General features: G+C 39.6%; 1 protein-coding gene across 2 annotated transcripts in view; it reads left to right on the top strand.

Annotated features, from left to right (window-relative positions):
* LOC107381856 (CUB and sushi domain-containing protein 1) overlaps positions 1–15,732 on the top strand; it is a 668,617-nt gene that overhangs the window by 468,450 nt on the left and 184,435 nt on the right. For both annotated transcript variants that reach the window (XM_015953775.3, XM_015953774.3), the window contains exons 15-20: positions 3,069–3,209; positions 8,105–8,226; positions 9,662–9,734; positions 11,024–11,162; positions 11,873–12,060; positions 12,148–12,336. In XM_015953775.3, the coding sequence (XP_015809261.3) occupies positions 3,069–3,209; positions 8,105–8,226; positions 9,662–9,734; positions 11,024–11,162; positions 11,873–12,060; positions 12,148–12,336 (852 nt within the window). The remainder of the gene's footprint in view (positions 1–3,068; positions 3,210–8,104; positions 8,227–9,661; positions 9,735–11,023; positions 11,163–11,872; positions 12,061–12,147; positions 12,337–15,732) is intronic.

The raw sequence follows: 15,732 nt of genomic DNA, 5'->3' as shown, positions 1-15,732 counted from the left end.
GATTGGCTAAGACAGGTGTGACGTGCCAAACACCAAATACCAACGTAGCATTGGCATCTGCACAAAGTTGTGCTGCATGATCTAAAGTAGAACCCCCTAAAGCACTTTACAACACACACACACACTCACACCCTGGTGGTGATGAGCTACAACTTAGCCACAGCTGCACTGGAGCACACTGACAGAGGTGATGCTGCCATTAACTCGTGCTGCCGGTCCCCCTGACCACCACCAGCAGGCAATGTGGCTTAGGTGCGGATTTGTCTATTTATTTTTTGTGTGTGTGTGTTTTACTCTCACCCCATTAATTTTATGTTTGCATACAAATTGTTATGCTATCTTGGTCTTTTTATTTTCATTGAAACTTTCTATGGAAAACTTCATTGTAAGTGAGACGGGTCATTTCAAGCAGTTAATCCTCATAAAACATACTGGGTAAGTAAATAAATCAAAAATAAATAAATGTCTTGCCCAAAGACACAGCGTGAGCGGGACTCGAACCTCCAAACTTCTGATTATGTGACACTTACAGTAACTCCTCTGCCATATATTAAAAATAAGTTATATTTGGTGTTGCAGGCAAAAAGTAAACAAATAAAATACAATTCCTAAAATGTTTGCATTTAAGTATAGTACATGTTGTTCACATATGTACAGAGTAGCTGATTATATTTTCTTTCAGAAGGTGCGTGGCTGTGACTTTTTTGTCTTTTTGCTGCATATTTGTTAACAAAATCTATATTCGTGCTTTGTGTGCATTTGATATGTGAACAGATTTGGACCTGCTGGGTTCTGCTCTATGCATCTCATTAGAGTTTTACTGCATTCCTCTCAGAGGCAGTTGGATCACTGGGGAGCACCCTCAAGAGCAGAGTGTATTCTGCCAAACAAAACTGTATTACAGTTTGTCTCAGTAAATGGTCCAATGCTGTGACATAAATGTGTCATAAAGAGCTGATGTGCTGCATGGTTACAGCTGTGCAGACCTGTGGGGAGTTTTGGGTCATCGATCTGGTACACACCGAGTCCTTTAATGGCTACGGAGTGTTGCCTTAAACTCATTGCAATCACATACCCCCAAGGGGATGATGGGTGCTTTGGACAATATAATGCTTCCTCTCGTGGTGATAGAATCGCCCAGAAATGCATAGATCAGAACACACACAGGTGTAATAACATTAATGGCGAGGGCAGCTCAATAACCTGAAATAACTGGCTCTGAGTTTCACTTAAATGCAGCATTGTAGAAAGAGTACTTTGTGACATCTATCCAATCAGAGGGGCTTAACCTTGTGCTCCTGGACGTGGATTCTTATTAATCACGACACTCTAAGGTTCACATGGAAAAACATTTTCAACGTTAAAATACTCTGAAGATGAACCAGTGAGGACAAAGCACAAACACTGTGCAGGAAGCGAACAGATGTCATTAGATATTAGTTAATGAAATCCTAATTGTTCAAGCTGAACTTGTGGATTTTAGGTTCAGTTTACTAAGATCCTCTCGGATCCAGTGGCAGCTGGCGAAATTTCTTTTTGGGTGGGGCGCAATTTAACATTTTTAACATATTTCTAGTCAAAAACAAAAGGTTTTCGAAGGATGGTGAACTGTGGAAAACTTCCGGTTCTGTCCTGACCCGAGCTGCTAGTCCACTGTGCGAGTCTTCATGGGCTCTATATCCCTGTGCCCAAAGGCTCTCCTCTTTGTATTGGAGGGGGGGTCGGTCCAGTTACCATAGGTATATGGTAGAGATTGCTGCTCACAAAAGTAAATGGAAATATGTCACAAGATGATTCAGTATAGTTAAAAGTATAAATAACATTTTTAAACTACACTTAAATGTAGATTATGGTTCTTTATGATGTATAGATTGTTTAGTTTAATTTTCATGTTCATATATATATATATATATATATATATATATATATATATATATATATATATATATATATATATATATAGTAATTCCTATCTTCTTATTCTTTTTCTTCTTCCTGTGACTCTGGCAGTGCTGAATAAAATTGAAGGTGCAGATAGTTTTACTGGATATGGAGTAGCATGATAGTTGTTAGAAATCTGTATGATTTGAACCTTAATGCTGGTTTTTCACAGTTATAGTCCATGCATGTGTTATAATGCTGAGAAGCGGTGCATCTTTGAGATGTCCCAGAGGCAGTGTCTTGTCTCTCTGCTATGCTTGTGCTAGGGGTCACTATGCTGCCAGAACATGTCAAGTAAAAGCTTTAAAGGCAGATCTGAAAAACAAGGTCATGCCCGCCTCATATGGGAAACCGCATTACCAGGGTAAATGAGAGGGCTCTAAACATCAGTTTTGATTTTCTAGGTCCAAACATCTTCTGTTTTCTGCAACTGAAGTGGTAGCATTTCAAAATGTGCTAGCGTGTAATGAGTGGAGGACCCAGAAAAATGAAGAAGTGTGCTTGTCTAGAGAGACAGACTCCCGGAAGGTCCAATCGTTGGTTTCGGACCAAGCTGTGTTATTGGCTGAGGTTTTAGACAGATGTGAGAGAAATTGTAAATTTGTTAATTGCTAGACAACATTAGAGTGTTGTTAAGAGACATGAACAAAATATAAAGATAGCTTGTTTTGCAGATTTACAATTGTAGCTTAAAACTGTTCTTGGTTACATGCTGCCATCTTTCCCCTTGCTTGTCATCGTGTGAACTAGAAAAATAATGCGCGGTCTTGAAATTCCCCAGTCAGGGACCAGATGCGTAAAATGCTTTTGCTGCTGATTTGTGTCTGAAACCCTCCCAGTGGGAATGGACGCACCACTGAATTTAAGGGGAAAAAAAGTCTAATACGTTACGCGCCACTTACATGTCCAGTGGAAAGCCTGGGTAAGAGGCTCCCCTTCAGTTTACCAAATCCTAAACTTTTAGGGTAAAAATGGAATGTCATCACACCACAAAAATTGTGTTTTGACATTTTGTTGTTACCTACATGTACTTATGTTTTTCTCTTTGACCACATTTGTTTTATTTATATATTTTGGAGCATTTTGTTCAGAAATATTTGACAAAAAAGCATTTTGTTGTTTTTTAGGTCTGTCTGAACCAGCCACATTCGGAACATTCTCAGGAAAAGATGTCCCCTCGCAGATCGCCTCGAATGGACACATTATGAGGCTGGAGTTCCAGTCTGACCACTCTAATACTGGAAAAGGCTTTAATATCAGCTACACCAGTAAGTACTACTACATTTATTTGTTTCTCTTTGGTGTGTTGTCTACTTTACGTTGTGATAATGGGTAAGAAAAAATGCAAATATGTCAACAGTGAAATCCACTTTTATTTCAAATTATTATTTTTCCTTACATTTGAAAGGTGGCTGCCTGGGTGTCAAAATATGTGGTTTTAAACCATCAATCCAACACATGTTTATGTGTTGACTTCACCACTTTAGTGCTATAACATTTTGTGTTCAATGGACTCAGAAGACCAGAATCTGTTTGCACAAGCCTCTAAGAAAGGCCAGGGGCACTTTTCTGGCACTTACACTGAGTATGATGCTTTCGCCGGGAAACCAAAAGTTGTTCCTGGGCAAAAACCTCACATCTATTCATAATTAAAAGTGAAAGGATCACAATAAAGTAAGTCTAGGAGGCTGTCATTTGGATAGATTTTTGAATTTTTGAAAACAGCTTTTTGATACAACCACAAACTTACTTGACTACAGTTCACTCTGCAAGGATTATTTGGAATCAGCACATCACCTCTAAAAGATCAATTTTAACTGAATCTGGTAAAAATCTGTATTTTTTGGTCAACCTTAGTTTTGTATTTCTAAAAAAAAAAAAAATCATAAACACAGCTTCATTGGATAGTGACACATAACTCAACTATTAATTAACTTAAAACTGAATGTTCACTTCATTTCTCAATGCAAGAGTTATACTTTACAATTAATAAAACATTTCATTTTGTCATTTTTTGACCTCAATCTAATTAAATAAAAGTAATAATCGAGCTAAACTGTAAATCCATTCACTTTAGCTGCCATGTTTTATTTACTTTCTCCTTAAATTCAAACAATGCCATTATAATAACACTTTTCTGGAGTTTGCTTTTTGGCAGCCTAAGTATGCTGTCATTTCAGGTATTTTTAGTAATTATATTTGTTTTTAATTTAAATGACTTATATTTTAGGAAATTAAATAACACAATGAAAACTTAGAAGGAATCTCGCATTACTGAAGTATTTTTGGAGGCACGCCTCGTTGATGATATTTTCCATGTAGGGGATTGAAACCCCGATCCCTCTCAGCCATTTTCATCACATGTTGCAGAGTCTTCTTGTCTGTCTCTATCAAAGTGTGCAGCTGGTCAGATTGCTTTCAATAGCAGTCCTGATAAAAGGTGGTGAGGATGGAGGGGTGTAATATCACAGGCCTCAGCCCCAGAGGAATTGCATCCTCTGGTGGGCTTTCCAGAACAGATTCTCAGACCCCTGTAGACTCCATCCATATGGAGTTGCTGATTTAAACATGGATATAAGATGAATGTGGAAGGATTAACCTTTTCTCTAAAGTATACAGCCATCTTTTTTTGTTTAACTGACACTAAGAGACTGATTTTTGTCCGTCACCAACCGTCTGCCTCTTATCTGTAATATTCGGTTGCTGACGAGTCACACCACTGTTGTTTCATCATAGAATCTTGCATTTCCAAATAAGTACTTATAATTATTGATCACAGTGTCTCTGTGACTCTTTCAATCAGTGGTAATTTAGACATTGTTTCTCACAAAAACACTAGAACAGGGAACACTGATAATATTGGCTGCAGCAGTGCCATGAAAACAATGAAACAACCAGGTGTGCCACTCTGCACGTTCGGTTTGGCTCTAGATGCCCGGGTTTTTAGCTTGGCGACCACCCGAGCCGTGTTTCACTTGGACTGCCGGTACCCGTCAGCTGCCTCTGGAGTCCCACAGGCCGAAAAGACCTGATAGGTCTCTTTCTTCAGCCTGACAGCATCTCTAACTGCTGGTGTCCACCAGTGGGTTCGGGGGTTGCCATCATGACAGGCACCAATGATCCTGCGACCACAGCTCCGGTCGGCCGCTTCAACAATGGAGGCATGGTACAGGATCCATTAAGACTCAATGTCCTCCGCCTCCCCCGGAATATTTTGGGTTATTTCGGAGGTGGGAATTGAAGCTCCTTCTGACAGGAGACTCTGCCAGACGTTCCCAGCAGACCCTCGCGATACGTTTGGGCCTGCCTGGTCTGACCGGCATCCTCCCCCACCATCTGAGCCAACTCACCACCAGGTAGTGGTCAGTTGACAGCTCCACCTCTCTCTTCACCCAAGTGTCCAAGACATGCGGCCGCAGGTCAGACGAAACAACAACAAAGTCAATCATCGAGCTGCGGCCTAAGGGATCCTGGTGCCAAGAGCACATATGGACACCTTTATGTCTGAACATGATGTTCATTAAGGACAATCCATGACTGGCACAGAAGTCCAATAACAAAACACCACTCAAATTCAGATCGGGGGGGCATTCCTCTCAACTACACCCCTCCAGGTCTCACCGTCGTTGCCCAAGTGAGCGGTAAAGTCCCACAGCAGAACGAGGGAGTCACAGGAAGGAGTGCTTTCCAGCACCCCCTCCAAGGTCTCCAAAAAGGGTGGGTAATCTGAACTGTAGTTTGGTGCATAAGCACAGACCACAGTCAGAACCCGTGCCCCCACACATAGGCGGAGGGAGGCTACCCTCTCATTCACTGGGGTAAACCCCAACATACAGGCACCAAGATGGGGGGGGGGGGGGGGGGACTAGTATGCCCAGCCCTGCACGGTGCCTCTCAATGGGAGCAATTCCAGAGTGGTAGAAAGTCCAACCCCTCTCAAGTAAACTGGTTCCAGAGCCAGAGTCATGCGTTGAGGTGAGTCCAACTATATCTAGTCGAGTGGTGAGCCCATGGGAAGGGGGACCCACGTTTTCTCTTCGGGCTGTGCCCTGCCGGGCTCCATGAGTGAAAGCCTGGTGCTCGCCAACGTGCCCCACCTCCAGGCCTTGCTCCAGAGGGGGGCCCCGGTGTCCCACGTCCGGGCGAGGGAACACGGTTTCCATTTACATAATTAATCACAAGAGGTCTTCGGGCTGCTCTTTGTCTGATCCCACACCTAGGACCTGTTTGCCATGGGTGACCCTACCAGAGGCAGAAAGCCTCAGACAACTTAGCTCCTAGGATCAATGAGACACTCAAACCCCTCCACCACGGTAAGGTGGCAGCCCAGCGAGAGGCACACACACATATCTATCTATCTATCTATCTATCTATCTATCTATCTATCTATCTATCTATCTATCTATCTATCTATCTATCTATCTATCTCTCTCTCTCTCTCTCTCTCTCTCTCTCATATATATATATATATATATATATATATATATATATATATATATATATATATATATATGTAGAGAGAGAGAGAGAGAGAGAGAGAGAGAGAGAGAGAGGAGAGAGAGAGAGAGAGAGAGAGAGAGAGAGAGAGAGAGAGAGAGAGTTTAGATGACTAGTCACTGACATTACTGTGCCGTTATTTTGATTGGCTCTGCCCAGCTCATGATCTGTTTGCGTGTCTTCCTCAGGCTCTACCTAGTTAAGCCTGTCTCGTTGAGTCAGTGTTTAGACCTGACCACTGCAGCCTGTGTATTTACCTGCAATAAGCCCAGCGAGTTGTGCATGGCTGATTTTGATTCATTTTCTGTGATTACCATGCGGCTTTGCATCATTTCACACACTACCTCCCAAATGACCTTGTCCCCGACTCTTCCTTTAGTGGTGACGTTTGACAAATGAAAGTACTGAATGTTCTTTGTGCCTCAGCATATTTGATAAAAAAAGGAGTTCTAACTGAACCCCAATGTTTTACTTTTGTTAGTATTTTTTTTATTTTATTTTTTTAGATTTTTATATTCGTACAAAATATTTGGAGCCCCATTATTTTCTGTTATGGTTGCAATTTTAAGTCGTTTATTAATAGTCAGTCAAATTGTGACCACATATTAAATAATGTCTTCACATGTATTTGTACTTTGCAAAAAAAAAACATTTATATACAGTTTTTTTTCACTACCTATATATCCCTATAGCTTGATTTAATAATTCAAGGGATATTAGTAAGCTTATATAATACAGTTATTATTTTGAATGTGTGCATGAAACTCACTTGGTTTAAATAATAAAGATATTAAAACCAGCACGTTTCAGCCAGACCAACCTCGATTTTATTCCTCTTTCTATAAATTTGACCACTTTGTATCATGTTTTCTTTTTCCTTTTAATTTTTTTAATGATTTTCCTTTTCTATTCTGGTTCAGCTTTCTTGATTTTTTACAGTCAACCACAGTCTTCTTTTGATTTTTTTCCTAAAATCCTCTAACATTTTCAGGTACTTGTGGTAGAGTGAGATCAATGTTTACTTCCTTGTTTTGTTTTCACTTCTGAAGTTGAACCCATCGAATGCATGTTTTCAGACATTTCCTTACAGTGTGTGTGTGTGTGTGTGTGTGTGTGTGTGTGTGTGTGTGTGTGTGTGTGTGTTTACATGCATCAGCACAAGTGTTTGTTTTTCTCCATCTGCATGCTCATCACTTCCTCTGTCTCTCTGTGATTTTTTTCCTTTTATCTCCATCCTTGTATTTTCTCGCTCTTGCTCACTCCTCTCATTTCCTCTCCATCAGTAGCTAATCAACCTGAGACATGTCAAATCACTGGGTATGTGCTCAGGGTGGGATCAGGTTAATCTCTGGAATGAGGATAATATAAGCCAAACATGATAGGGTTGAATCCACATAAAGATAATTTCATTCTCATGTTTCCACATCAGTAGAGATGTCGCATGCACTGACAGTGATCCAGCAATGATTTCAATACTTTTTACTTTAGGTTGAGCCAAAATACCCAGATATTGATATTCATTTAAAGCAAGGGAAGGTTTGATTGGATTATAGACGTTCTGTATTTTAAGCTGTCAGTAACAAATATCGCATTACCTCTCAGCTCATTTGTATTCCGTTTAGTGGCTCCTATTTTAATTTTCTCTCCTTTATTTTTTTTCCTTTAGCATTTGGTCAGAATGAATGTCACGACCCAGGGGTTCCAGTCAATGGACAAAGGTATGGCGACCAGTTTCAGCTTGGCAGCTCAGTGGCTTTTCGCTGTGACCAAGGATTCATCAGGACTCAGGTGATGACTCCATTTATGACTATCTCAACCCAAATGAAATTAAACTAATGTATTTTTTTTATAAACTTTAAACAATGCTGTCAGTTACAGTCAGATAAAAATGCTGGTCCTTGTCATTTTGAAATAGAAAAATGACACAGTGATCCCAGAAAATACAAGTTATTAAAAAATGTAATAAAAGAAAAAATCTGGAAATTGACTTAAATCAGACATTGGTTTTGAAATGAGGTTTAGCAGAACAACAAATCAACAAAAAGCAATGAATGAAAGTTTAGGAGAAATTTGTTTCAGAAGAGTAGAAAGACCATTATTAATGCTGTTATAGCAACTTTGGAAAACACATTATCTTGAAACAGTGTTGCATGCCTCTTAACAATATTCAAACATACTATAGCTACGAATATATTGTGGACATAAAAGTAAAACATAAAAAAAACATTAAGTGGTTCTCTCAAATTTGTCTAAAAACTTCCACATATATTACATTTTAGACCAAAAGCAACTATTGGACCATTTGGTTGTTGGTCTAGCCAAACTGCTGGGGGGGTGTTAAATGAGAGACGGAGACTGGTCTTGTTGGGCCAGGGGTTTGAGGGCTTTTTTGTGCCCTGAGTTCTGCCTGCAAGGTATTCATTCCTACTACAGACCACAGCGAATATATTGATTAAATGAGAAATCCACACCTTTAACAAAAAAGCACCAACATTTTTATTTTACCATTATTTCTTATAGTGGAGAAGTTTAAGTATCTCGGGGTCTTGTTCACAAGTGAGGGAAAAAATGGAGCGTGAGATCGATAGGCGGATTGGTGCGGCGTCTGCAGTGATGCGGGCGTTGTACCGGTCTGTCGTGGTGAAGAGAGAGCTGAGTCAGAAGGCGAAGCTCTCGATTTACCGGACGATCTACGTTCCTACCCTCACCTATGGTCGTGAGCTTTGGGTAGTGACGGAAAGAACGAGATTGAGGATACAAGCAGCTGAAATGAGTTTTCTCTGAAGAGTGGCTGGGCTCTCCCTTAGAGATAAGGTGAGAAGCTCGGTCATTCAGGAGGAGCTCGGAGTAGACCCGCTGCTTCTCCACATCGAGAGGAGCCAGTTGAGGTGGCTCGGGCATCTGGTCAGGATACCTCCTGGACGCCTCCCAGTTGAGGTTTTCCGGGCACTTCCAACCGGGAGGAGACCTAAAGGTAGACCCAGGACACGGTGGAGGGACTATGTCTCTCATCTGGCCAGGGAACGCCTTGGGTTTCCCCCGGAGGAGCTTGCCCAAGTGGCTGGGGAGAGGGAAGTCTGGGCCTCTCGCCTTAGGCTACTGCCCCCGCGACCCGACTCCGGATAAGCGGATGAAAATGGATGGATGGATGGATATTTCTTATAATTTACATAGCTTAACCCCTATTGTTGCACAGCTTTATATCCCATCGTTATATTTCCAGGGGTCGGATCAAATCACATGTATCATTCAGGATGGAAACGTTGTCTGGTCTGCAGCTGTGCCTCGCTGTGAAGGTAAACTTAAACAGACACACTCCAGCTCTTTATTCTTAACATTTGACAATCATTCCAAATGTTTTATTTCCCAAATTTTAGCTCTTACTCTACATCTGACAGGCATTTATAGAAAATTGAATAAATTCTGCCTAAACGGAAACATTTTAAATGTTTCTGGACATCTTTTTCCCCTCTGCAGTAATCTTAAATAAGACTGTCACAAGTTCTGCAAAAGCACATTCATTATACTGGGATTCTTTAATACAGCTATTTATTCACCGCCTGCACACAAGCCTAATAATAAAAAGACTCTGGGAGCGTTGTTGTTTGAATAGTTTTTTTTTAAACAACTGACATCCTCTGCCCTGTGAGACGTCTTTATATTCTCTCTCTGCTTACATCACTATCAGATCGCCTAAATGCCATTATCAAATGCTGCCTGCCGTTGATAAATTGGATGGTGGAGACATTCAAATTGAAGAAGTTTGTCACCGTATTAAGTATGGAATATGAGGAAAGAATTATCCTTCCTATTGGATGGGGAAAGATAATTAGGTTTTATTTATAGAATCATCTTATCGTGGCTCTTGTCCAAATGATCTGCTGCTTGAGAAGTCAGAGTGTGGAAAAGTTGCTCTGGATGTACAAGAGCATCAAAATCTGCAAGAATGATGAGAGATGAGAAGTTAGAAGGAATTTCTCTGCAAATGTATTACAGAGCAGTGTATATTTTTTAATATAGTTGTGTCAAAAACCTCTGGTCTTTTTTTTTTCAGAATACATTAATTAACGTAACATAAATGCAAGAAAAACTTTCAAAGGAAGAGAAGTGAAGCCAAACTTAAAAAAAGAACAATTTATTTCATTTTAATGAGTCATACTTGAGGTGTTCTGAACTATAAATCAGAGTCAGTGAGTGTCACGTTTACCGCTAGCAGTTTTATGAGTTGCATAGAAACTCTTGGTGTGTTTTTGGCATCACCTGGCACATCATTATTCTAAATTCTTCCCTATAATTTACCATAATATAGTTATGAAAGGCATTTTCAAACTGGAGAGGCTCGCGTTTTGTTGACGTAACTCAAAATTGGCTTGTTGTCATTTCTGATGGTTTTTTCTTTTTCATGTGTTTGTTTGAAGAAATTCAGAGAGGATTAGCGTGCAAAAATGAACTGAGCAGATGATCATTCTGTAAAGTTGATGAAATGCAAACTTTGTGCTCATGCCGTAACGCTGTTGCAAGACAAAAAATATTAATTTAATTACCCGTTGTGGTTGTTTGCATGCTCGTCTTCGTCTCCTTGCAGCTCCCTGCGGAGGCCATCTCACAGCTTCTACCGGTGTTGTTCTGTCTCCTGGTTGGCCCTCCTTTTATAAGGATTCTCTCAACTGTCAGTGGGTGATTGAGGCACAACCAGATCATGCAGTAAAAATACACTTTGACAAGTAAGTAGTGTCATTTTTACACGTGGAGAAATGGGGTACCCATTTTTTTTTTAATTTGTCTAAAATAAAGTGCACCTGCTATTTGATGTGCTCAAGAGATCCTTAAACTAAGTTGTTTAATCTTTAAGGTAGGTAGTCTACAGTGGTAATATAAGAGATAAATAAATGAAGTTGGTGAGGTGCTGCAGAGCATGATTAATGTTTGCTTTTTACATATAATTTTTTTCTGGAAACAAGCCACAGAAAAAGTGCCTGCAAGTGCTGTAGCTGAAAATTGTCCTTTTGAGGCCTGATGTAAAAAATTAGCCTTTTCGTTTGTGAAGGAGCTGCAATGCGTGCACATGTCTGATGCAAAGGCTAATTCGTTTTTCACTTTGCTACACAGATATTGTTGTTGGTTCAGTGGTTTCTGAGTCCTGATATTGTAAAAAAAAATTTAAACAAAAATTCTAATCTGTTATGTACATTGGAATTATGATTGGTCCTTAAAATCTTTGATTTCTTGATGTAGGTAACTATTCATTTGCAACAGGAAATAAAATTATAAGTATGTACGTTTTTTTTTTTTTGGAAATTTCATTAATCTTTTCTGTGGTTTTAATTGGTACAGTTTATTTATAGTCAACTTGTCATCATTTTGTAAATTTTTTTTGTTATTCACAGTTGTTTTTTTTTTCCTTTTTTTCCCCGTTTTTATTCTGTGCATCCAGGTTTCAGACAGAAGTAAATTACGACACTTTGGAGATCAGGGATGGCCCCTCAGCCTCCTCCCCTCTAATCGGAGAGTACCATGGCACCCAAGCACCTCATTTCCTGATTTCCACATCCAACTTCCTGTTCCTGTTGTTTACCACAGACAACAGCCGCTCCTCCACAGGCTTCAGCATCAGATATGAAAGTAAGACTGATCTACCGAATGATTGAAGTGGTTTTCTACAGACATTTATATCCTGACCTCCTTGACTGTGTGCAATGTGATTTTCAGGTGTGAAAATGGAGTCAGATGCATGTCTCGATCCTGGTATCCCAGTGAACGGTCGTCGCCATGGCGGCAGCTTTGCCATTGGTTCTCAAGCCTCGTTTACGTGTGATGCTGGATACACACTTAGTGACCAGGAGCCGATTGTGTGTGATCAGAATCATCAGTGGAGTCATGCACTTCCTAGTTGTGATGGTTAGATTCTTTCTTTTTCTTTTTGAATATCTGCATTCATAAAATATTCAGTAAATGTTCTGATTCTTTACTTTTTTAGGAAACGTAAAACAGAAAGTGTAAGCGCTGTCCCTGCAGGTCATTGTGGCTTATTTTAGAAAATTCTGAACAACGGATTATTTATACATGAGTTAAAAAAGGAAGCATTTAATGTATTTTAGCAGCCAAAGCCATCTAGGTAAAATATTTATTCAAGAAAATTGTGCCTGTCAATATCTAAAATTTAAAAGTTTATATATTTATTGCGATTTTTTCTTTTAACCAGTATATTCCTAATATGTATTTAATGTCTAGCTTAAGGGAGCTTGGCACCATGAAATGTAGAATCTATCAAAGCTGCACATTTTAAGAAAAATATATTAGAAACTTTGTTTCCTTAAGCATTTCAGGCAATTTGAAGCTAATTGGCCACACTCATTATTGACAGGAAGTGTAAAAAATCCACAGTAAATGAAGCATATTTGTCAATTATCTGATACATTGATATTATTTGTGATACTAATATTGCCTACTGTTATGGCAGTTACCTTAAATTATTTATACAGCCTTAGAAATTGGATAGACTTGATTGATTGTGTGTTCATTTCCATGCATAAATTATCTGTTTAATGTTGCTAGTCAGCAAATTCTGAACAGGTGTCAGTTTAATGACAGGACCATGAGAAAAGCACTGGTGACCTTTCATCTTTGCATTTCTGGAAGCTTTTGGGTCAGCAGTTTGCACAATGCCATTCTTTAGTTTACCCTTAGGAAGCTCATAGCTATTTAGATCATATACAAATTTATTATAATATTTTTATCATGTTTAAAACCAGATCTCCATATCAAATTTTATAAAATCCTGTAAAAAAATACTAAAACACTCTTTAATTACTTAATTTAATTTCTTTGAGGAAAAGTATTCAGATCAGATGCGACTAAATTTCCCATTAACCTGTTCCAACTATTTTGCTTGTAGTGATATTTATTTATAGTCATGCTGGTGAGAAGTGATGAATACTGCAGCAACATCATGGTCACATTCTGCTCTGAATAAGCTTCCCTAAAGTCACATTGTACTCTCTGAATCCATTTTCAATTAAAGGCCTTGCATTCCTTGAAGGATTGCATATTGCCTGCTGCCTTACATGCCAGAATTTTGAACTAAGCTCATTTGTTGAGAAATGATAGAGTGATGGATGAAAAATGGTACACACTGAATCTCATGAAATATGGCACAAGAATGCATGAACTGACTTTCACCTATTGTCACAAAAAATATTCAGCTCAAGTTCTTCTAGCTGAAGTTTTAAGCATATAGTAATTAGCTGTGGCAGCAATGTTGTACCTGGTTGACTCTAAAGTTGATCATTTGCAAAAATAAATCAAGGTATTTTTAGAAAATGTCATTAAAGTCTGTCGTTTATATCAGTTTAAATATAAATCCCATGCAGAACGTTGTAAATGGCCAGCATTTGTATAACACCTTCTTAGGGTTCTACAGTCAGTTTAACCACAGCTGCCCTGTGGATGAGGCTGAAATATTGTAGCGGTCTGCGCCGCCTTCTAGCGGGGTGTGTGTGAAGCAGCAAAGAAGAGTCGACAGGTGGCAGACATAGAACACTTTTAATAGCCGGTGTCGGTACAGGATCTGCTCGGGTGCAAAATCGGCTCGGGGTCCTTCGACTGCCGATGACGTCAAAGTACGGCAAACCCACTCGGACAAAATACACTACACATCTATACTGTTGGAAAGAATTTAGCAGTTTCGTTATTAAAATAATGTTTCTTAAGATGTAAGTTTGTGTTTATAATGGTATTTGTAAAATAAAACACTATATTGTATTCATAATGTTGAACTCCTCTTTGAGCACATCCCTTGAAGGATCATAGGTATTAGCAACACCTGTGAAAACACCTGTGTGTGTCCATGCGCAGTTCAGTTACGCTCATAGCTGCTAGCCAAAACTCTGGAGTTTAAAGTTTTCTGGCACACACACACACACACACACACACACACACACACACACACACACACACACACACACACACACACACACACTTGTTTTTCAGGAAATGGAGGGATGCAGGAGGACGACATTTTAAATTAGACATAATATAAAATGGTTTAGCCAACCTTTTTTTCTTTTTCTGGACCACAGGGTCCCAAATATCAAGTTGAATTAAAAAGAATTCCCGAATTCAGAAATCTAACAGTTTTTTCTAGTTTGTTGACCTAGTCGGGACATCCCTATTTTTCAAAATACTAACCACCACGTGGGAGCGCTGTTGAAATGTGTAACATTACACCATATAATATCAAAAACTGGAAGACACACACACACACACAGGCACAGGTTAAAACGATATCGTCTCACCAACATATTTTGCAATTGTCCAATTTGCTTCTCCTGTAAACTTCTAAAAATGTTGTTAAAGATAAAGTTGTGGAAACCACAAACTGCTGATTTTCTATTGACAACGTGTACAAAGTCAGTGACGTGGACATTTTATTTAATAACCTATATGTGCTTTGGATCATTGTTCTGTTGGAACAGTGCACAACGACTAAGTGCACAGGGTGATGGCAGCATCGTCTCCGTCATTATAGAGCAGTACATTGTTGAGTTCAAACCATCAATGAAATACAGCTCCCCAACACCAGCCGCATTCATGCAGCCCCACATGAGGACACTGCCACCACTGTGTTTCACTGTAGGCACCATGCATTTACCTTTGAATTCCTCACCTTTACGACACCATACAGTTGTGAAACCATTAGTTCCAAAAACAGTGATATTTGTCTCATCACTCTGCAGAGAACAGTGTCCCAGTATTCTTAATTTCTTTCAGCATGGGCCCTAGCAAATCCTAGACAATGGACATTAGGAGAGGCTTCCTTCCTGGACTATACCCATGCATGCCATTCATCTGCAGTGTGGAGCATATGGTGTCATGGGAAACAGTCACTCCAGTTTGGCTTTCTACTGCTTTTAGTTAACTGCAGTGAAATTGCATGATGTTCTTCAACTCTTCTCATCAGGAGGAAGAAGTAGAAAGAAGCTGAAAAACGTACATGTATGCATGTAAAGGAACATTTAGATGGCATCAGTGTGAGTTGATGAACATCCCAAACCTTCTTTCCAGGTCTGCTTCATGTCCATTTATATTTTCCACTATTGGTACCCAGCAGCTGTAGTGTTGATTGTGCAATCAGTCCAAATCCCCCAGGGGCAGGCAGCCACAATACCTCAAGCTGGACATTCAGTCTCAGTGAAATTACAAAAAACTCCAAAAGCACTTCAGAAATAGATGTTTGGTGGCCACTTGCAGGCCTTTCCATCAAGAGTTTCCCCACAACGTATAGATGATTAAAAT

This window comes from Nothobranchius furzeri, chromosome 9 (genome assembly GCF_043380555.1).
Source record: "Nothobranchius furzeri strain GRZ-AD chromosome 9, NfurGRZ-RIMD1, whole genome shotgun sequence".
Taxonomy (NCBI): Eukaryota; Metazoa; Chordata; class Actinopteri; order Cyprinodontiformes; family Nothobranchiidae; genus Nothobranchius; species Nothobranchius furzeri.
Note: the sequence above shows the minus strand (reverse complement) of the source record. Positions and strands in the feature narration are given on the sequence as shown.